General features: G+C 43.8%; 2 protein-coding genes across 2 annotated transcripts in view; both read right to left on the bottom strand.

Annotated features, from left to right (window-relative positions):
• FTCD (formimidoyltransferase cyclodeaminase) overlaps nucleotides 1-1,507 on the bottom strand; it is a 32,288-nt gene extending 30,781 nt beyond the window's left edge. Inside the window, exon 1 of the mRNA XM_066577379.1 lies at nucleotides 1,431-1,507. The gene's annotated coding sequence lies outside the window, so the exon portion shown is untranslated. The remainder of the gene's footprint in view (nucleotides 1-1,430) is intronic.
• Nucleotides 1,508-4,337: 2,830 nt separating this feature from the next.
• Nucleotides 4,338-22,442, bottom strand: part of MCM3AP (minichromosome maintenance complex component 3 associated protein) — a 45,755-nt gene continuing 27,650 nt past the window's right edge. The window contains exons 15-28 of the mRNA XM_066575729.1: nucleotides 22,065-22,199; nucleotides 21,181-21,294; nucleotides 13,775-13,927; nucleotides 13,503-13,694; nucleotides 13,347-13,415; nucleotides 13,131-13,259; nucleotides 12,904-13,051; nucleotides 12,084-12,321; nucleotides 11,120-11,217; nucleotides 8,125-8,515; nucleotides 7,699-7,950; nucleotides 6,574-6,694; nucleotides 6,301-6,465; nucleotides 4,338-5,156 (exon numbers count right to left, since the gene is read on the bottom strand). Of these exons, the coding sequence (XP_066431826.1) occupies nucleotides 4,817-5,156; nucleotides 6,301-6,465; nucleotides 6,574-6,694; nucleotides 7,699-7,950; nucleotides 8,125-8,515; nucleotides 11,120-11,217; nucleotides 12,084-12,321; nucleotides 12,904-13,051; nucleotides 13,131-13,259; nucleotides 13,347-13,415; nucleotides 13,503-13,694; nucleotides 13,775-13,927; nucleotides 21,181-21,294; nucleotides 22,065-22,199 (2,545 nt within the window). The 3' untranslated portion in view covers nucleotides 4,338-4,816. The remainder of the gene's footprint in view (nucleotides 5,157-6,300; nucleotides 6,466-6,573; nucleotides 6,695-7,698; nucleotides 7,951-8,124; nucleotides 8,516-11,119; nucleotides 11,218-12,083; nucleotides 12,322-12,903; nucleotides 13,052-13,130; nucleotides 13,260-13,346; nucleotides 13,416-13,502; nucleotides 13,695-13,774; nucleotides 13,928-21,180; nucleotides 21,295-22,064; nucleotides 22,200-22,442) is intronic.

Below are 22,442 nucleotides of genomic sequence, written 5' to 3'. Positions count from 1 at the left end.
CCTTCACTTTTTAGGCCTGTGTTTGAGTCAACTTGAACACCAGGACCATATACAGTATGGGACATTTCTAAGGGCTTATACAGACATATTTGCATGTAAAAAATTTACGCACACAATAGGCAGAGAATAGAACACACTGATTTTAATGGGCTCCCTCACATGCATGTAATTTCTGTACGCAATTCCACTGTGCAAAAAGATACGCAACATGTTCTATTTTCCTGCGTACAGGGAAATAGAATATATAAAACTAATTAGGCTAATTAGCCACTTTAATATCAGGGACCATGGCAGAGGGGTTTTATTTGCACATAAAAAAGTACAGTAAAGATGTAGTTGTGTGCGCAAATGTACAGTTTTCAATGTGCAAAAAGGCAGTGAAAAATGTGCGAACAAATACGCAACGCTTGTGTGAATCCAGCCTAAGGGCTTATTCAGAGGACCATATATTGGCCAGGTTTTCACTTAGCTCCACCCCCTCCCATTGCAAATAGTAGCGAGGGGCGGCAGCTCAGTGCACCGCTCCCGACTCTTACATCTTCCTCCCCCTCCAGAGAGGGACACCGTATATCAGCCGGGTGTGAAAACCCGGGCGATATATGGTTATCTGAAGCCGCCCTAAAACTGCCTAAGCTTCAGGTAAGCGTTTGTACAAGTATGCCTTTCTAGATTCTTCCAGTGTGGTGATAATTCGAATACAATGTGTATGCATGCGTTTGACTGCACTGTAAAGCCATTTAACTTCCTAACTACAAAAGTAACGACCATATTTACAACCATGAGCTCTTTGGGGCAAATACCGGTCTTTTAGTACAATTTGTTAGTGCATATATTAGGTGCATCTCAGCTCCTCTGTGCGCCAACACAGTAATCTATGCCAACTAAGAGCTGGCATAGGTCCCTGGTATAATTTACACCAGTTTCTGGTGCAAATTATACATAAATCTATTGGTCCATGCCCTCTGACAAGCCACGCCCCTTTTTCAGAAAAGTGTTGAGAGCAATGTAAAAAAAAAAAAAAATTAAACAAGAAAAGTTGCAATTTTTTGTCAAAAGTAGGCCTGCCACAACATTTGCAACTTTTCCAAGCACAATTTAAGGCGTAGAAACAGTCATAAGTTCCCTCCTGTATTTTCATTTGACTTTAGAAGAACCTTGAGCCTGTCAGAAGGGGGAGGAGGGATATCTCTGGGAAGGGAATGCTTGGCTCTAAAATGTGTGAAATACACCAGATGCTCAGGTTTTCTTTCTGGTCAAACAAGTTTTCACAAGCAGGTAGGACAAAAAACAGAAGCCGAACACCGGGGTCATGGGGGGGATGTTCATTTAACAAAGAAGAAAGCAAACAGCCTTCATGTGCCGTCATATAGACAGGCGGCATATGTCCAGTGATATTCATTGCTTTTAGGGGAGAGAACCTCCATACATACCGCATCTGATGGTACTCTGACGTAGTTTTATCTCTGTTGGATTCATATGGAGGCACAGTAGATGCACCCGGCCATATAATGTGCTGTTCTGTACATGAGCCCTATAGTCAAAAAGAAAAATATGGCTCAATTGACAATAAGTGGATGCGATCGTAGGGCACTGATGGGTTACAATAGCAGCTAGGGGCCTAATATAGGCAGTTGTGAAGTCCTCTAGTAGGGAAAAAAAAAAATGTAAAAGTTCAATAAAGTTTATTAAGAAAATGTGTGAAAAAGACAAAAGAAAATAAAAGGTGGTTTTATTTTGCATGCATTTGGCACTGCAATAATAAAAACCCATATAATAAAATGATCACAATATTTATAAGCAATGTCATGATCAATACAAAACAGATTTAAAAAACCATGCAGAAGACAATGGTGAAACTTTTTTTCATTCTTCCCCCATAAAAATCAAAACCCACATATGGCATCAAGGACTGAAAAAAAAAAGCGTTCCGGCTCTCTGCAGTGATGCAGAAACGAAAAATTCTGCCAAGAATATGCTCAGTAATGAAGTAAACCCTCCAATAATTAGGTGCTTATGAAGGTCCTGAATATGGAGGCAATACTAATCCATGGAGCTCTTAAAGGGGTTGTCCCGCGCCGAAACGTTTTGTTTTTTTTTCAATAGCCCCCCCGTTCGGCGCGAGACAAACCCGATGCATGTGTTGAAAAAAAAAAACGGATAGTACTTACCCGAATCCCCGCGCTCTGGTGACTTCTTACTTACCTTGCGAAGATGGCCGCCGGGATCCTCACCCTCGGTGGACCGCAGGTCTTCTGTGCGGTCCATTGCCGATTCCAGCCTCCTGATTGGCTGGAATCGGCACACGTGACGGGGCGGAGCTACGAGGAGCAGCGCTCCAGCACGAGCAGCCCCATTCAACACGGAGAAGACCGGACTGCGCAAGCGCGTCTAATCGGGCGATTAGACGCTGAAAATTAGACGGCACCATGGAGACGGGGACGCTAGCAACGGAACAGGTAAGTGAATAACTTCTGTATGGCTCATAATTAATGCACAATGTACATTACAAAGTGCATTAATATGGCCATACAGAAGTGTATATCCCAACTTTGTTTCGCGGGACAACCCCTTTAAGGGTGCACTCACACTTGTGATAAAATAGCTCAATGCGAGAGAGTGAAAACGCAGAATTATGAAACCAATGATTTTCACTGGTTTCCTTCACAACTGCAATGTTTTCACTCATGCGATGTAGAGTAGAGGAGAAAAAAAATGCAGCATGTCCTAGCTTTCTGCGGTTTGTGTTTTTTTTTCTTCCTCTCTCAGATAAATTTTAATGAAAAATGCCCGTTTCTTCATTTATCACCGACTTCTCCTCCACCTCCCTGATTACTAATGAAATCCCCACAACAGAAAGATCAGATAACAGCTCCCAGACAGCATCTGTGTCCCCGGCGGCGGTCCGGAAAGCTGCTTCAATTTCTGTGTTCCCAGTGGCGGTGCGGCAAGCTGCTTGAATTCTCCCCGCTGTTATCCCCTGCTGTCCTCTCTGCTCAGCTCTGTCATCCCTCGCCATAAGGGCTGTGATTGGATCGAGCACTGTTGTCATCTCCCTACTCGGCTTTTAAATCTCCTGCCGGCGCTCGATCATTCACAGCCAATCACAGCCTGACGGTGGGGGATGACAGAGCCGGGCAGGGAGGACGGCGGGGGATGACAGCGGGGAGAATTCAAGCAGCTTGCTGCACTGACGCCAGGAACACAGAAATTGAAGAAGCTTTCCGCACCGCCACCGGGGACACAGACACCGGCTGGGAGGTGAGTATGGAGAGGTTTTTTTTTAACCCTTCCCTCACTCGAGTATAAGCCGAGGAAGGCTTTTTCGGGACAAAAAAAATGTGCTGAAAAACTCGGCTTATACTCTAGTATATACGGTATTTTTTTATTAAACACCTTTGATGCTGCCACTTTATGCGACTGGTTGGATTATTGGAGGGGACTGAAGGTCCATGGCCTCTGGGACGTGGCTTTGCAAACCTAAAGGCATACCTCTGCAAATGACTGCATGCTGATTGAGTGCCAAGGGATTAAGTGGACGGTGTACTCTGCTTGTCTTGCAGTGGTCACATGGGTTCTTCACAGGTTTACTGGATGCCACTGAGTCTTTTGTCCCGGTGACATCACTTGTCAAATGTCATGGCACCAGAGCGCCACGGTGAGTTTATTGATTTTATATAGTTTTCAGCACATGGGGTCAAAAACTATCTAAAAACAATGAATTGGACAAATTGCTTTATTATTGATGTATGAAAAAAAGTTTACAAGTTTACTTATTCTTTAAAAAAGTTATTTTGGTTTTATGTATATAAAGCTAAAAGTGGTTTCTCAACTACAAGACATCATTAGGACATGCCATAGCTTGTTAATCATGGGTCCCCACAGAAGGGGCTTTGGTACCAGTGCAGTTCCTCCCCTGCAGCAAAAGTAAGAGAGCTGCAATACTCTTATGAGTGGTGTATTTGTATCAAACCTTTAGAAGCCAAGTCTGTTTACCTGGCTGCAGTGATCACTTGCAGGAAGCACTGAAATGGCAGTTAAAACCGCGTGAAAAACCTGAACCCGAAAAATTACTAGTGGGTTGGATTTCGAGGCGATTTTAGTTTTTACAGCAACCGCATAGATACAGCAATATGCAATTCCCTCCAACTTCCCAGGCAATTTTTTTTCTCAATTCTGGAAATTCTCTTTAAAAGAATAATTTCAAAAACAGACACTAGGGAAGATGTAAATAATATGCAGATACTTTAACCGTAAGCACTGTGCAGTCCTATTCATTTTTGGTAATTTAATATAAAAATAAATTTAACATGTAAGACATCTAACAGTACAGGCGGTCATACCCCAGATACTGAAAACCCAGGATATTTTTATTCTCTATAGAATTTACAAGTTGTTGAGTCTTGAAAAGTCCAGTTAGACATTTTGGTATGCTTTTAATTTGAAATTCCAAAAGATACATGACAATGCGCATACAAATGTTCTATTAAAGCAAAAAATATATCTCTCTAACGCTATGATGAAAGACGCCTTTCATTGGATCTTATAACGTTTTTTTACAAGTATATGATATAAACAATATGTACAGAACGTAACTTTCTAATTACATGAAACTGAAAATATTTAAGCGGACGTTCAAAAATCATCAGTTTCAAATACATAATGAACACTTTACCGCATAAATAGAGTAATAACGCTCCATGACAAAGTATATAGAGCTTTAATAAAGTGGTGGATTAAAGCCCCACTTCCTCTCAGATTTCTAGAAATTGATTTGCAAAGTTCAGTCTGGTCATAGTTGGCTGTGAATGGGGTATTATTAATATGAAGAAGTGCTTCCTTCCCCAACTTCGGCCACTTCCAGCAAGTTGCTAAGGTGTAAGTTGAAAGCGATATCCTCATGCTGATTCCCTCTCAAGTTCATACTTAAGTCCTTTATTCTGTCTTTCAGAGAGGGCCTTAGTGAAGGGGAGCACCCTGCATGACCTGGCTTGGTTGGAGAATACAGAGCACAATGTATGGATGATTTTTCCAGAGCTGGTACAATAACTGAACTTTCTAAAGAATCCGATAAGGAAGGGATTGGCAGGTACAGAGGCAGAGAAAGTGATGCATTTAGAGGTTCTTCCCCAAGTAGCTGCTGCAGTTTTTCACTGAATCTGAAATGATAAATTCACATATTAATAATATGTGTTTAATACGTTTAATATAATTCTGTTTACGTTGAGCTGCAGCAATCAAGTAGTTGTTTACCCACCCTACATTCAACATAAGGCCTGACAGGGGCGTCCTGTAAACCTGCCCGCGGGTCTTCTATATTAGAAATGCCTCACAAATGCTGTGGATAGAAAAAGAGCAAGCCCCCTAGGAAAACCAGGATACAAATTGGATTGGAAAGGGTTAACAGAAATCCATTCCATGAGGTTAACCCAACATTCTAGAGTCCAAGTGGGACGTGTGCTCATAAGCCTAGCATCATGCAGCTCATTTGGCATTCACCAGAGAACACTAGTGCCCCGGTCTCTTCACAGAGGAAAACAGGTTACAAAGCGAGTCTTTCATTTGAGCTCTACTGTATGACTTAACTGTTCCCTGAATTTTTTTGAGCAAAATGTTCCCTTAGAGGGGTTTTTCAAGTTAATTTTTTAAATAGTTTTGGGACCCCTGTGCCCAAAACTATATAAAATCAATATACTTGTCATGGCATTTGACTGCTGCTTTAGCATCCACAGCATTTGTCAGGCATTCCTAATATAGAAGTTTGTGTGTCATTTATATCACAAAGTGAGTTATGTAAAAAATAAATGACAGAATACCTATTTTTTGTCATCTTGTCTCCAAAGAAGTGGAATAAAGTTTTATTGAAATGTTGTATGTACCCAAAAATGCTACCAATAAAAACTATAGATCATCCCATAAAAAATAGGTCCCCACACAGCTCCATATATCACCATATTTTAATAGCCATCACTTTCTTTTTTCCAGTCGATGGAGCTGTGCGAAGGTTTGTTCTTGTGGGATACATTGTAGTTTTCATTGGTATCATTTTAGATTACATGCCCATGCCATCACTGTGATGTACATTTACAGCATAGTGCAGTAATGACCTGAGACTACTTACAGCTTCCAAGAATGAAACCAGCAATTTTCACTTTCACATTAAATAAAGAAGAAAAATGTTATGTAGCTCAAAATTTGAAAAACAAAAGCAAAGAAAAGTATTTAAAAAGTAATTCAACCCTTTATGTAGATTATAACCAAAATGTTTTTCAAAAGGGGATTATTCGAAGCATCAACTATTACCTTTTATCCTCCTCCTTCTCAGCTGAGAGAAAGCGGTTCAGTTGTGCTGGGAGAGACTTCAGATTCGACAGCTCAGGACTTCTCAAGACTTTGTGTGTGTCGTTTCCATTGGTTACAAGGACAGAGCGTGGAGTCTGAGAAGTCTGTGAGGAAGGCTTCTGAGGGCTGGAATGGGAAAAGTTAAAAAGTTCAGTTGCAGCCCTGCGAGACTGAAATCTTAATATATTTCTACTGGTATTAATTATTATACATTAGCAAAATTAAAAAATTCACCTGTTAGAAGTTACTAGTACATTCTGATGTGTGGTGAGACGAGCACTTTCCCATGTGTCTGGGTATGCAAAATGTTTTAAATCTTCCTCAAAAAAATAGACATAAAGCTCTTCTTGAGTATCTAGGAAGAAAGAACACAATACAGAAATTTGGAGTGAAAAGAAAATCTGGCTCCCTTCGACCGGCTTCACCCAGGCTGAAAAATTGCATGAGATTTGTGTGTTGCGAGACGCACAATATGAACCCCGTTCTTCTGAATAGGGAAACAAAATGTGGTGCATCCCATCTTTTGGCGTGCTCTCGCTTCGCAGCGCCCATTATTTTCATTGGAGTCAGCAGCAACATCGCACCACGTACTAGGCACACGATGCAAGGTCTCGCATTGAAAAGATGGCTGTTTTTGCAAGAAAACGCCTTGCATCCTCAAGAAATTTCCATGGTGGAGAGCGCGATATGGGGACGGGATTCACGACCCCTTATCGCACTCGCTCGTGTAAAGTTAGCCTTATAGAATGCCTTTAGTTTTTCACTGATGGAACTGTGTGAGGGCTTGTTTTTTTAGAGGACCAGCTGCAGATTGTCTGTACCATTGTAGCATACATATGATACTTTGATCATTTTTATTCTGCTTTTTTGCAAAGCGGGATAAGCAAAAAACAAATTCTAGCTATTGTTTTTATATGGTATTCACTGAGTGGGTTAAACAACAGTTAAATCTGATAGTTTATGAATGCAGCGATACCAATTTTTTTTTTTATATATATACACGAGGCAGGATTTTTTTCAGTTTTTTATAATTAGGTATTGTAACATGGCATTGAGAAGACCCCGGCCACAATAGAAACCATCTGCCCACTGCAATCAAGTTGCAGGCTATGGGTGTTTGATGGCAGGAGCCCCTTCCTCTGTAAACTACCTAGAGGCTGTCATATCTAAAAGGTAAACTATATGGGATCGGAGCCATCTCTAAACACAGCTGAGCCCCCACAATGACCATGATGTGCACATGTACGCCATATCTCAGGAAGCAGTTAAGATAATTGAAGATCTGATACAGTATAAAGCATTATCTACATACAGAATATAATACAAAGCATTATGTACATGCAGAATATAATGGTTTACCTTTGGAATTGGAAATTAAAGGAGGATCCCAGGCTCTCAGTTTGTGATTGATACAAAGAGCAATTATTTCATCCCATGGAATATCTTGCACAGATGGAGTGACGCCTGCAATGCCTTCTTTTGCGAACCAATGTTTCTTTATGCGACCAAGAAGTAGCTCAACTTCAGAGAGCAAGAGGGGAAGACCTGATTGTGATCGTGTGATCTGCGAAACGTAGTCCATAATCATGGAGCAGACAGGACCCCAAGGAGCTGCCAGAGAGATATTACAATAATATTTAATAGGCATAATACATTGTATAAAATATTTCTTTAGTAAAAACAAGCTACAAGTATAAACTTTAAACAAAAACCTATGTAGAAAAACTTTTTGCATTAGCATTATACACCCAAGTTTTTCCTCTATGCTCAGATGTACTTGCTCACCTCCTTCTGGAGGCTTATCCATTTGTGGTAGCTGAAAACAAAGTACAGCTTTCTTCAGCCAGGCAAGATGACTGAGACTGTTCCAGTCAGTGGGTGGCATTAGAGAGCTGCCACTGGCAGATGTGAATTCAGATACAGGCCAGGACAGTTCAGCGAGTTGCTCTGAAGAAACTGCCTCTGCTAGGAACGCAATGGTATCATTGTACAAGTCAATGATGGCAGCAGGGTCCTGGGAGGGGAGTCCAAATTTCTTCCTTTCCATCTTATCAAGATAAAAGGCATTACTGAATGCACTGCAAACACCGTCCTCTACGTATTGTCGGAAAGGGAGGCTGCGAAGTTCTAAAGAGTGTTGGAAGTGGGACAGAAGAAAATGAACAGCAGAGGACACCTGAGGAGAGGAGATTAAAATACAAAACCAGAAATCAGTCAGTTAATACAAGTAATATAGAACAAAAACTGAAAATGGCAGTTTTATTGAGATTTTAAAAAAAATGGAACTCCAGGTTAATAATTATTTTCTATAACTCTATATAAAAATATGCTTTAGGCTGCCTGTCTACGGGCGTTGTGGTATCCTGCGGTGGAGATCCGCCGCCCGGGAGCAGGAGCTGGCAGGTGTATCTCCGCCGTCAGCCTATCTGACAGATAGGCTGACCGCGGAGAATCGCTATAAATTCGCAGCATGCTGCGAATTGCTGGCCCCCGAGCGGAGAATCGCAATGATTTTCCGCTCGTGGACAGGGGGGAAGCGCTCTCCATAGCAGCGCTATGGAGAGCTTTCACTGCGTTCCCCGTGGCCAGATTATCGCCCGTGGACAGGCAGCCTTAGAATATATAAACTCGCTATATAAAAATAACTGATTTGCATTTAACCCTTTCCAATCCACTGTCTGACGTCTAAAGATATTATGATTTAAGGCTGTACAGCTCCGATGTTGGAAGACATTCGTCATGGTTCTCTTACTGCATATTGCCAGCCTCTCTGCTGTCGGAGCCTATCCAACGTGTCACCTCATGCAGTACCGACTTCAGCCAGCATATAGCGCCGTTGTATAACAACAGAAAAAGAGTAAACCCCCTAGGAAAACCAGGATACAAATTGGATTGGAAAGGGTTAAAAGGGGTGTCCAGATTTTAAACTTTTGGACTCAGGACAGGCCATCAATAGAAGATAAGCTGGTGTCCACCATACAGGAGGACCCTTGCCGATCAGTTGCTATGCTGTCAATGCGTCTCTGCATGGAGCTGGTGTGTGCAGAAAGCCTCCCTTTCGGACCTTATTGAGGATGGCGTATGCAGTGCACCCAGTAATACTAAACTAGGGCATTTCAGTAGGAAAGAAGCCATTTACTTCCTGCACACATCAGCTCCATGCACAGACGCATTGGCCCGCCGAACAGTTGATCACTGGGAGGTCCCAGGTAGCAGATCCGCGCCAATCTACCACGGATGGCTTATCCTAAGGACGGGCCATTAATAATTATATATTGTAATGCTGGACATCCCTTTGAAGCCTTCACTTTAAGTGAACATTTGAATACCCCATGCAAGAACAATTCTGAAGCAACTTTTCTTAGAACCATGAATTCTGCTATTCCTTTATTAATCCTCTTGGAAGTATATTGGATATATACTGTATGTGGTGTACATATAAATTGAAAACCAGACAATACCATTTTTCTTTTTAACCCCTTAAGGACACAGCCTATTTTAGGTATAAGGACGCAACAATTTTTGGGGGGGTTTCATCTCCACTTTTCAAAAGCCATAACTTTTTACATTTTCCATCAACATGATATCACAAGGGCTTTTTATTCCCATCGATGAAGCTCTGTGAGGGCTTGATTTTTGAATGCCGTTCAGCATAAATAGGGTTTTCAATACATTGTATAGGTGGTCATTACGGATTAAAAAACCAAAAACAAACATATTTGGTATCACATTGTATTACATATTTATACAAAAAGGGGGAAGTGTGCAAAAAAAGTATTTTTTTTTTTTTGGTTATAGTTAGAGATGAGCGAACGTACTCGGTAAGGCCGATTTCGCAATCGAGCACCGCAATTTTCGAGTACTGTTCCGCGCTGTTACCCCCCGCTCCACCACGCCACGCCACACAGCGCCCCCGAGTACTTTTCACCCGAGTAGTGAAGTACTCGAAAATCGCGGTGCTCGATTGCGAAATCGGCCTTACCGAGTACGTTCGCTCATCTCTAGTTATAATCTTTTTTTACTGCTGTACTGGAATGTATTATTGCTTACAATAGCGATCATAGGCCATGGCAGGCCCCTACGCTGTTGTCTGGCATCTGGTTGCCATGATAATGCATTGGCCCTGCGCGATTACATAGAGGAGGGCTGATGACTTTACAGAAGGGGCACGCCCCCTTTGTGAACCCTTTAGATGCGTTAACAGTGGGATTCAGTATTCTCACCGGTTGCTGCTGTTGCAGAGGGCGCCGGCTGTCAATCACAGCCGTCTCCCAATGCGTGACAGTGCGGCTAATTACTAAGCCTGTGCCAACCACAGGACATAAGTTTATGTTTTTTTGTGTTAAGTACAATAAGCCCTGGACGTAAACTTACGTCCTGTGGCATTTCTCCACAGAGTATTCCACTGCCAACACTAATTTCAACATCATATATTATGATTTACAGCAGTCGTTAGGGTATAAAAGGTGACCATTTTTTCAATCACAAACTTGTTCTGCGACTGTATTTGTGGTGAGCGCACAAATAAAATTAGCACATTAAATTGTAAACTAGTAACACTGAACTCCATGATACCAGCGAGACAAGGCGCTCTGCTGTTTCTGTAATTTCTACAGACAACAACAGAGATTGCTGTACACAGTATAATGGGGGGCACAAGACCCCTGTTATCCTGATAGGTAGGGGACCTTGTGGTAGACCTCTGTTAGAAATTTATGGCATGTCTGATACGCAATAGCTGTAATTTGTTGGAATACTCCTGGAACATTATAAATCTTACCATGTTTGTTCCTTTCATGTCGTTCACTCCATCAGGTATGGAGAACACATTATAATCTGATATTAGTCCACTTGTCACTAGTTCTGAAATATTAAGTTCTGGAAGAAACATGTAGATGTGAAATGGTGACATAAAACCAGAAAGTGCTCAATAATCATCCATTTATGGTTTCACATTACTCACAAAAATAAGAATCGTTTACATAGTTGGTTCTCAATGATTTATGAATCGAAAGAGGACCTAACACGTGCTGCTATGATATAAGCTGGAAGTTTAAAGGGCCACTCTGGTGAAAACACATATTCCATCACTGCACCAGTCATGCGATTGCCTCACACACCGACATCTCCTATGTATACTGCAGTTACTTCCATGCAGTGTAGCTTCCTGTTGGATGCTTACCAGGCACTGTTGTGATGCTGACATTTCTCCTTGCTTTCTCTTTCACTATTCCGTGCTTCCAATCCCATGATGCATCAACACATCAAATGAGCTGCTAGACAGCACAAATTACACTATGACTATCACTGCTCTGTATATTTACCTAAATAAGCTACAGATCATAATTATCCAGTCATGAATTGTCATTGTCATGAGTTGAATTGTCATCTCCTTGATTATAACTGTGTGACAGAACCTCCAACGATCTGCAGTAACTGTCATAGGAGTTTTTGTGCCCCCCTCCAAAGAGCTTGTATGGTAGAGTCCATCACACAGAAATTATGCTGACTGAAAAACTAACTTTTTGAAAACAACAAAAAGTCAAATAATTCTCAGGTGGTCAGAACTAAGATGACCTGAGGAGAAGGACTCTAGAAAGTTACAGATAGAAAGGAATAACTAACCGAGGTAATACTAATCAACTAATATATATACTGGGGGGATAGTTATATAATCAATTTAAAAAAATCATCATCGGAGCGTCTCTTTAAACTTATCAAAACAAGTAAAAACCCATACTCACCTTCTTCTACAACTGTCTCTGGGTCGGTGTAGGATGAAGAAACCAGAATAGCAAGAGGCGGGGGTGGCTTAAAAGGTTTAGCTTGGAGTAGCTGCTTCAGCTGCAGTAATGCTGCGATCTGATCTACATCTGTATCAGACTGTGCTGGTAAGAGTAAGACAATACCACTTGTGCCGGACAACTGTTTCTGAAGCTCAACTTGTTCCAACTCATCCTCTGTTAGAGGGCCATGTACAACCTTCAGAAGAGAAATATATCAAGAGATGCACATATTCAAAAGTAAAGCCATTAAATAGGTTGTCCGGTTACTGGACAACATCTCTTCAATAGAGCTCACACTAGTAGAATAAACTGGTCAGTACTTACCCTCGCCACCAATATCCAGTGCTGCAGCCCTGTTGTGACAGCTGAAGTTACCGGGAATCAGGTGACCAATGCCGTTGATCAGAGGCTGCAGAGTCACTGCACGTTCTCCAGGCATTAGTGCTCACGTCCTGGGTACCACAATGTCAGAAGAGCTCAATGGTGATGCTGCAGCCTATGATTGGCTGCCACAACTGACATTGGGACCATAGCCGAGCTGCAGCTGTTGCATCCCGGCGGTGGAGGTGTAAATACCGATAAGTTTAATTTACTAAAGTGAGCGCTATTAAAAGTATGTTGTCTGGTAACTGGACAACCCCTTTAAAATAATTTGGAAGGATTTAGTGATTTTTCCCAATTCTTGAGGTCAAAAACTGCATCCATCAGTTTTTTTTTAATATTCTTGACATATAATTAAATTTCAAAAATATAGTTGACCCCCATCGGATAGCCTTACCTTTACACACACATTAACTCGAACTGGGCATCCTTCCTGAGACTCTAGGGAGCTGTATAGTGCTAGAGTCTGAACTTTCTGCTTCTGATCATCCTCAGGCATGACACCTGCCCAACAGAACTTGGCCTTTAACCACTCTGACAGCACACTGCAACACAGATAACAAACTCTGTTAAAGCAGTGTTAGGCCAGTTGCCTTATACACCTGATAATTAGTCTTTACTTACTTTGCAGATCCATCAGGATTACTTATTTCAGGTAGAGCAAGAACTACTTTCCAAAAGATGCATTGCTTCCACGTTGGAAGATTCTTAGCAATCAGAGATGGCAGCTCCAGAGGCGTCCATGCAGCATCACTGTATAGCAAGGACAGATTACTTTGTAAACTGGAAACTTTAGGCAGTAGGTTGATAAAACTAAGGTAAATGAAATCATATACGAACCATAGCAGCTCTTGGAAATAGTGCTGAACCTTCATCTGACGAAACATCTGTTCTCTGAGCTGTTGACAACTGGAGGGAAAAGTGAATTTGATAGTTTTAAAAAAAGGCAGAAACAAAGCTGTCAACTTTTTGCACTCAAAAGAGCAATGAGCCCACCTGGTAAAGCCAACGCTTAACTTTCCAGCATGACCCAAGTTAACAATCCCTTTAGATAAATTTTGTACGTCGTGAGTAGCACTGGGAATCAAAGCTTTCAGTTTACCATCACAACCAACGCTACCAGGTGCTGCTGGAAATGCACGCATTTGACGTCTTAACTTCTTACGTGCAACTAAAACCTCCCGCCACCTGAAAACAAAGTACAACATTACTATTGAGAGAATGCAGGAGAGGTTTTCTATTAGAAATAAAAAAAATACCCAACAGACCTCTGGATATATTTGCTGCAGCATTGCATCTCATAAAGGGTTTCTCTGGCTATCTGGAATATCTCATCATCCACAAATCGATGGACATGTCGGTCACAGACATTCTGAGAGCACCGTACAATGCGGTTATTATGATCCAGCTGCACAGCTTTCCTGGAACGTAAAGAGATAGTAAAAGGATAGAAAATATTCATGTAGTCTTGAAATAAATGTAAGTAATGTGAGCCACAGCTGGAAAAAAAAAAGATCTACAAATACTAAGTAACAAACATCATTTACCATAGAAGCCCAAAAGTGCTCTTTACACCTAAAAGGAGTTGGTTACTTTTTAACTAATTCAAAATAGGATTTTGTTACTAACCATGAAACCCGTTTTCTCATCACGTTCATTGGTGGACACAGAAGACCTTGGGTATAGCTGCTGCCACTAGGAGGCGACACTAAGCAAAGAAAAAGTTAGACCCTCCAACCAGCTGTACCCCTCCTGCAGGCACTGAACTAAATCAGTTCTAGGAGAAGAGTCGGGCCAGATTAAAGAATGCCATAGATAAGACGTCAGTGCTAGTAATAAACAACTGGGTGGGTGCTGTGCCCCCCAATGAACGTGCCGAGAAAGGGATAAGTAACAAAATCCTTTTTTTCTCGTCTGTATCATTGGGGGACACAGAGACTGTGGGATGTTCCAAAGCTGTCCCCAAGGAGAAGGGCAAAAAAAAGATCATGAAACTAGCCTATTATTCCCAGTGGGCACTAAGAAGTGGCATCTCCATTGCGCTTAGCAAGTAATGCTTTATATCCCTTGTTGTACATAAAGATATGAAGGCTTAAAGCGTTCCTGTTCTAGCAAGGAACCAATTGTCGGTAGTGTAGTAAGCACTTGCAATTTTCTAAGGGAGAGAAACTCGATCCTAAGGAACTGGCGAGAAAAATCAAGAAGAAAGTACTGTGTACTTTGAAGTTTGTTACCGCCAAGAGAAGGTGACTACTGTCCTGAGCAAACATGATTAGAGATGAGCGAGTATACTCGGTAAAGGCAATTGCTCGAGCGAGCATTGCCTTTATCGAGTACCTGCCCGCTCGAGATGAAAGGTTCGGGTGCCGGCGGCGGGCAGGGAGCTGCGGGGAAGATCTCTCTCTCCCTCCCCCCCCCCCCCCCCCCCCCCCCGCTCCCTCCTGCTGACAGCCGCTACTCACCGCTCCCCCGCGCCGAACCTTTCATCTCGAGCGGGCAGGTACTCGATAAAGGAAATGCTCGCTCGAGCAATTGCCTTTACCGAGTATACTCGCTCATCTCTAAACATGATGCCCGGACTGGGCCGTTCTTGACAAAAGACACTGACCCGCCATCTGCTTACTGTTGGATGCAATGGCTAAGAGGGCTGGAACGTGGGATTAAGTTAGTCACCACATGGTGCGAGTGGTGTATGGCAGAGGACGAATTATGAAGGTCTGATGACTGAAAAACAAAAAGGAACTACAATGATAATTAGAAGGCAGGATGCTTGGTAAAACTGCCGGGAATGTTAGGAGTAGGAGAAGAACGAGGTTCAGGATACTACTAGTGGATGTGCCATAGTCCATCTAGTTGGAATGGCTCCCGGAAGAATGGGGAAGCTTGACGGCCGAATAACCATGATTCACCTATCACATAGACCAGTGTTCCTCAACTCCAGTCTTCAGGGACCGCCAACAGGTCATGTTTTCAGGATTTCCTCAGTGTTGCACAGGTGATGTAATTATTGTCAGTGCCTCAGACATTGCCACAGGTGTTCTTACCATAGCATATCCTGAAAACATGACCTGTTGGGGTCCCTGAGGACTGGAGTTGGGGACCCCTGCCATAGACAATTACCACTTGTACGTATGTATATTTTATATATATATTTTTTTTTTTTTTTTTAATCGGCCTTATTATAACAGAGGATATAGAACCTAGTCACTCACCACACTGCAAGTGTTAGCTCTGACCCTGTACTTGTAAAGGAAAGAAACATGAGGAATGTACCTGTTATACGTACCCCCGCATTGTATTAGCTCTAGACATTACTGTAGTAATGAATTATATACAATGTTTCATGGAGAGGCTCGTTAAGGAAGCTAAGCTGGAGCTGACCACCGAGGTTCAGCATGCTACGGAGTAAGTGGGTTCCGACCTCACTTGGCCAATACTAACTGGCAGGGCACCATGAGGTGCCTCAGAGATAACAGTACCAGTGTAAGAGGCTGGGCTGAAAACAGAACCCCCCATTGTACCATACGACACCAGGGACTATTTAACCCAGATTCCTTAGAATCTAGCGCAGAGCGATATATGATCAGTACTAATGCTGAGCAGTACATACAAAAATAGTCTTGTCATAAACCCTGGTTTATGGGAGATGATGGCCACTCAAAACTCCCGGCATTGCAAAGTCAGGCTTCATAGACTGTCGCAGGACGGAGTTATTCCTCCAATGCATGGAAGTGTTCATTACCTGTAGATAACATGCCTGAGCGTGCTAAAGGCACAGTTCTTAGCTTATAGAAGGCAATGGTGTTCCCTTTCCATTGCGTATATGACGGTGATGCCAGATACTGAAAGGCTGTATGTCATGGAGTCTATGAACAGGATATTTTGACCTCAGGAGGGGAGTAAACGAGCTGCCTTAATCTATAGAGTAGCCATCATGCGTCTCCAGCTTTACAAATGGCGACCAATTGTCAACCAGACGGTTAGAGTCCTGATGGCTTTCTATACTCAACCCCAGAGATAATTAATGAGGGGTAATCTGCTGGAAGCATACATGATTGAGACAGCATTGCACAGCACCGCCATGATTCCTCCTGGTAAAGAGGAATAATGCAATAGCCGCTGTTTGTCATGGATGTAAAGACACAAGAGTCACTATGCAGTCAGAAAATGGCCCGTCTAGACGGGGGCAACGAGAGGGATGATGGTCGTAACATCGGGTAGTGACGAGTAAACAATGTCTTCTAGAACTCCTATCAGTCCCCCCCCCATACCAAGGACGCATAAGGCGCATGACTGACATAGCCATGGCCACGAGGGGATTAAGCCCCCCGGTCTACCATTAACCCTCCTTCAGAAGTGGGCAATAAGAAAGCATTGTTGCCAATGAAGACTGGATATGTGCTGGACCGAGGCACGAGAGACACACGTCGCTAAAATTCCTCCTATTATGAGACGGGGAATGTAGTGGAAGATGGTAGTCTGGAATGAGTAGTGGTTATAGAGGACATGAGATGCACGGTCCTACCATTAGTTCTCGTATCAGAGCGGTTAACATTATAGAGGACTAGGAGATATACCTGCGCTACACGGCGATCTTATGAATAGCGGTCCTGGAGTATACAAAGTGGCCACAAAAATGAGGCCAGCGCCACAGTCATATAGAAGCTGTCCAAAGGAAAATCTGTGTTGCCCATAGCAACCAATCACAGCGCAGCTTGCATTTTACCTCAGCAGTATAAGAAATAGCAACCAATCACAGCGCAGCTTTCATTTTACCTCAGCGGTATAAGAAATAGCAACCAATCACAACGCAGCTTTCATTTTACCTCAGTAGTATAAGAAATAGCAACCAATCACAACGCAGCTTTCATTTTACCTCAGCAGTATAAGAAATAACCAATCACAGCACAGCTTTCATTTTACCTCAGCAGTATAAGAAATGACAGCTGAGCTGTGATTGGTTGCTATGGGCAACAAAAATTACAGGGGAAGTCAAATCGGACATGAATCGTGAATTTGTATACAACACAAACAAACAGATTTTGCATTTTTATATATAAGATGGGGACCCTGACCGGACTTGTGCGGTACCCATAATATGAGAGTTGGAGAGTCTCACAGCTTACTATTACTCCTCCTATAGAAGAGGGTAATATGGAGGATGATAATAGACATCATTCAGTGATGTGATACTGATATAGAGAGTCAGACATCTTACTATCAGTCCTACATGGGAGAGAAGGATAAAGTGGGAATGACCGTAGTCATCATTGAGCAATCCTGCAGAATAAGAGACCCACAGTCCTACCATTACTGTAACGGGGGTAATGAGGTAGCGTATGGTTGTCACGACTGACTGGTAATAACTTCGCTGAAGTCATGGAAGAAATGACTGCTTGCCATATTGCGTAGTTACGGAGGATTTGGAGCCTCGCTGTAACCCAATTACTTCTCCTATGGAAGGGAGTAATGGGCCGGCTCGAGGCCATAACGGTGCCTTCCTGTTAGGCATATACGCTCAGTGCAACTATTACTTCTACTGGCATTGAGGGTAAAGTGCACTGTGGAAGCCTAAGCAAGTTATGGTGTACAGGACAGGGCCACCTGTCTACCAGGCCCTGGGCTCATGCCACGGTCCACCTCAGTTTTGCTCTTCTGACATAAAGAGATCGCCCCCTATTGCTGAGGTTACCTGTTTAGGCTAGTGATCATCTAGATAATGGTTGCAGGTGATGACAGGTGACAAGGGAACAAGAATCCTGCCAGTTCCCTCGTAGCGCTGACATCACTCACTGATTTGGGGGGAGGAGTGAAGTACTGGACCATCGTCTTTTGGTTGGTTCTGGTACGAGTAGTCGGACCAAAAGCCGGCAACAACCGAACATGCGTGTGGTTGTAAGCGCTAATACGCAAGGTCTTGTCGAAAGACTGCCCTTTACTTGCAATGTCTCCCGCGACCGGCCTAGAAGATGTAGGCTTGACGTGATCCTTTCCCAGCTGGAGGCCTATAGGAATTTGCACAGGACAAAGGGAAGTTCTACCCTCTCCCTGTGCGCAGAAGGCCCCCCACTTGCATCCCAGCCTACAGAGGCCTAGACACCGGAGCTCGGCTTAAGCCCCAACTAGCCGAAACCAGCTCCTAGGGACCGCAGCATAGAGGTATTGCGCGGGAAGAGAGGCAGTTCTACACTCTCCCCGCATGCCGAAAAATACGCCTCCATTGTGTCCTAAACAGGCCTGGAACCTAGGGGCTCAACTTGTGGTGCAGTGGCGGCCTAAACATGCCTAAAAACCGGGGGCTCGATTCAAGCCTCAGTGAGCCGCATGCAGAGGAGAGAGTTCCATTTCCTCCCCGCACGCTATCCAGAGCCCCACCTCCGTTGCAGCCTATACAGGCCTGAAGATGGAGGCAGCACGTGGGAAGAGGGTTCCACCTACTGCCCTCGCATCAACATGAGCTCTGCCTCGGTCACGGCCTACCAAGCCTAGAAGCGGAGAGCTCAATTGTAGCCTCATTCATCCGGAGTCGGCTCCGATAGCGAGTCTTGCCTGGGAGGAGGGTTACACCCCCTCCCCGCCTCCGTCGTGGCCTATACATGCCTGAAACCGGAAGCCCCGCCTCCGACGCAGCTTACACTAGCCTAGAAGCCAGGGGTTTCATTTGAGCCTTTCCCGGCCAGAGGCGGAGCTGGTGGCGCTCGCGGATGTCGGAAATGGTCAGGACCGGAGGCCTAGAGGATCCATATGCAGGGAGGGGGGACGTTTCCGCTCCCTCCCCATGCGTTGGGAGTCCTGTCTCCGCTTGCGGCCTACATTTTTCAGGGAGGCGCACGGATGAGGGGGAATTCCACATCTCCCGCGCACCCCTAGAGATCCCATCTCCGGTCGCAGGCTTCACAAGCCTAGAGGCTGAGTGCTTGCTTGGAGCCTAATTGGGCCGGACTGTCTGGGGAGAGGATGGAGAGGGGGTTAGCACCGGGTTGAGGGGTAAATTGCACCCCCTTCCCGGACGCTAATGAACCCCAATTTCTGACCCCCATCAGCAAAGGTACTCCAGCGCTGCGCTGAGGGTTGGAGGAAGGGTGCCAGCATCTATGGTCGTCGGCACGGTGGATAGATGGGTCTACGAGGGCAAGGTGGGAAGGGGACGAAGAGTGGAGGGACGATGGTGCAATACTCACCTATCTTTATTCTCTTCACTTTAATTCCCAGGGGCACCAGCAAGATCACTGCTTCAGTGACTGTCATTTTGAGGAGAGAGATCACTGGAATTGGGGGGGAAACAATCAGGAACCTCAGGTGACCCCATGGCTGGCGGGAAGCAGAGTGCTTAGTGCCTTTCTGTTCCACTTAGTCTTCTTGGAGGAGGTGATAACAGTGTGTCTAGTGCAGTACTGTTCACCCCCTCCCCACTTTGGGACCATCAGGGAAGTTAGCTCATCCCTGATGTTCAGCTAGAAGGAAAAAAGGGAAAATAATAACAAACAGAAGACCTGCGAAGCAGGAAGTCTACCTCCTTCAGACACCAAGCTAAAACTGATTTAGTTCAGTGCCTGGAGGGGTATAGATGGTAGGAGGGTCTAACTTTTTCTTTGCTTAGTGTCACCTTCTATTGGCAGCAGCTATAACCAAGGTCTCCACGTAGCCCAATGATATGGAAAATAAATGTTTATTTTTAACTTAATAATATAGTCCTTATTGATACAGTGTCCTGTTTTACAGTATTATTGAAGGCGCACCCCTCGTTCAGCCATCTTTCTGTTTTGCTTGTACAGTGCTCCTGTCCATAATATGGGGGGCATGTAACCATACACATCAGTCAGGATCCTCCAGTGTGCCTGCCATTGTTTCATGTGCACAGCGTATTACTATGGATGGGAGCACTACCCGAAACGGTCAGAAGGATGGCTGAATGCCTAAGGACTTCAAGACCGAGAGGTGTGGGAGAGCAAGGAAGCTGCAGCTGTGAAGACAGATCCTCCCCCATAGCTAAGAAAACATCCAAAGGCCGGTTTCACACGGCCGAGAAAATCGTGGGAGATTTGTGGGTGCGAGAAGCATAAATCTTGCATAAACATGAGCCCCATTCATTTGAATGGGGTCATACACATGAACAATGTTTTCCTGCATAGCACCGCGATGCGAGCAACAGATCGCAGCATGTTCTATCTTCCTGCGATATTGCTCATTGTTTTCGATGGGGCTGGATGGAATGAAAGCAATGGGAGAACTCTGCGATCCTCTACCACCACTGTGACAGCCGCAGTGGGAATGAAAGTATTCCCCACAGTGATGCGAGGCTGTTTTCACATGAAAACGCCTCACTTCACCGGGGCTTTACATGGATGGCCCTCACCCATGTGAAACTAGCCTAACTTGCTAGTTGCTAGGAAAGCTGAATGCCTGAAAACAAGCAGTGGATTGCAGAGGGGCTGTACTTCAGCTTGATTTACAGATGTCAACCAAAAAAAAAAAAATTTTATGAAAGTCTATTTCAAGATTGATGAGACACCCACAGGCTATTAAATGTGCCTCAGTTGTCTGAAAAGTTAGATACAATTGTTTTTCATAAAAGAAAATTACAGAAATGTTTAATTATAGAAAATACAACAATGCACTAAGCAAAATGCAAAAGGTGTCCAAAGCCTGTAAAAGTATTTCTGAAAGCACTCACTGTAACTCTTCCTTTGCTATTTTGCGAATATTCTCTGTAATAACTTCATTTATGAGACGACTGCATTGGGCCTGACTCTCCAGAGAAAGAAGTCGCTCTCTTTCTTGAATCCTCCTGTTGTAAAATTCAAAATCAGATATCCTCATCTTTTAAGTGTTCCAACAAAGTCATGAAGAAAAGAAAAGTGAGAATTAACCCTTTCCAATCCAATGTCGGGCCTGCCCTGACATCATAATTTCCCTCCACAGCTCCGATGTCGGGGCAGGCCCGACACAGCAGTGTAGGAGTGCATCTGCACCCGATCATCAGACACATCGGGTGCAGATACACTCCTGCACTGATCCTCAACAAGGACCCTTGAGGAGAAGGCAGAAAGGGTTTTTAACCTTTTCTGCCTTCTCCTTTACACATTACATAGCGCTCAATTAGCGCTATGTAATGCAGGAGATTCTGCCCAGCGATCATGTGACCGCCGGTGTCACCTAACCCCCAGCGGTCACATGAACGCCAAGTCGGGAGCCTGCACCGTGGAGGGGGCCTGCTTACCTGTCCGCCGTCTTCCGCATTCTGCTTCCCGGCCCGGCGATCATGTGACCGCCGGGTGCCACCTGACCCCAGCGGTCACATGATCGCCGATCCGGGAGGCAGAGGAAGAATGCGGAAGACGCGGACAGGTAAGCAGGTCCCTCCACGGTGTGATGAGCACCTGCACCCTCCTGAACTCTGTCAGTTTAGGAGGGTGCAGGGAAATGTATTTTTTCTCATACATTCTCCCCAGCTCCAATTTATTTGGAGCTGGAGAGAATAGATGAGAAAAAAATAATTGGATTGGAAAGGGTTAACATTGAAAGCTTCCCGCTGAGCACCAAAAGGACATCTCTTACCTGGCTTCTTCTGCCTTCTTTCGTTTTTCCTCTTTCACTCTTTCAGTTTCTGCTTTTATTTCTTCTTCTGCAATTTTTCTTGAAAGAGTCAGTGCGACTTCTGCGAGAAGCTGATCAGCAACTACATTAGACTCTCTAAAGAAAACACAAAAACAGAAAGATAAAAGATTTAGATGAGAATTACATTTTGTGAATCAAATATCAGAAAGTAAAAATGCCCATGGACAGGAATTAAAAAATATTCATTGTAGTAATTTCTGGAAGTAAGAATAGCTCAACACAAAATTATCAATAAAGAATTAAATTAGGGCAAACCCCTTTTAATTACACGATCTACATTATACACTAACATAGGTAACCTAGTGAGCTTATCTGTAT

Source organism: Eleutherodactylus coqui, chromosome 8 (genome assembly GCF_035609145.1).
Source record: "Eleutherodactylus coqui strain aEleCoq1 chromosome 8, aEleCoq1.hap1, whole genome shotgun sequence".
NCBI lineage: Eukaryota > Metazoa > Chordata > Amphibia > Anura > Eleutherodactylidae > Eleutherodactylus > Eleutherodactylus coqui.
The sequence above is the reverse complement of the archived record's forward strand: the minus strand, read 5'-3'. Positions and strand labels throughout refer to the sequence as shown.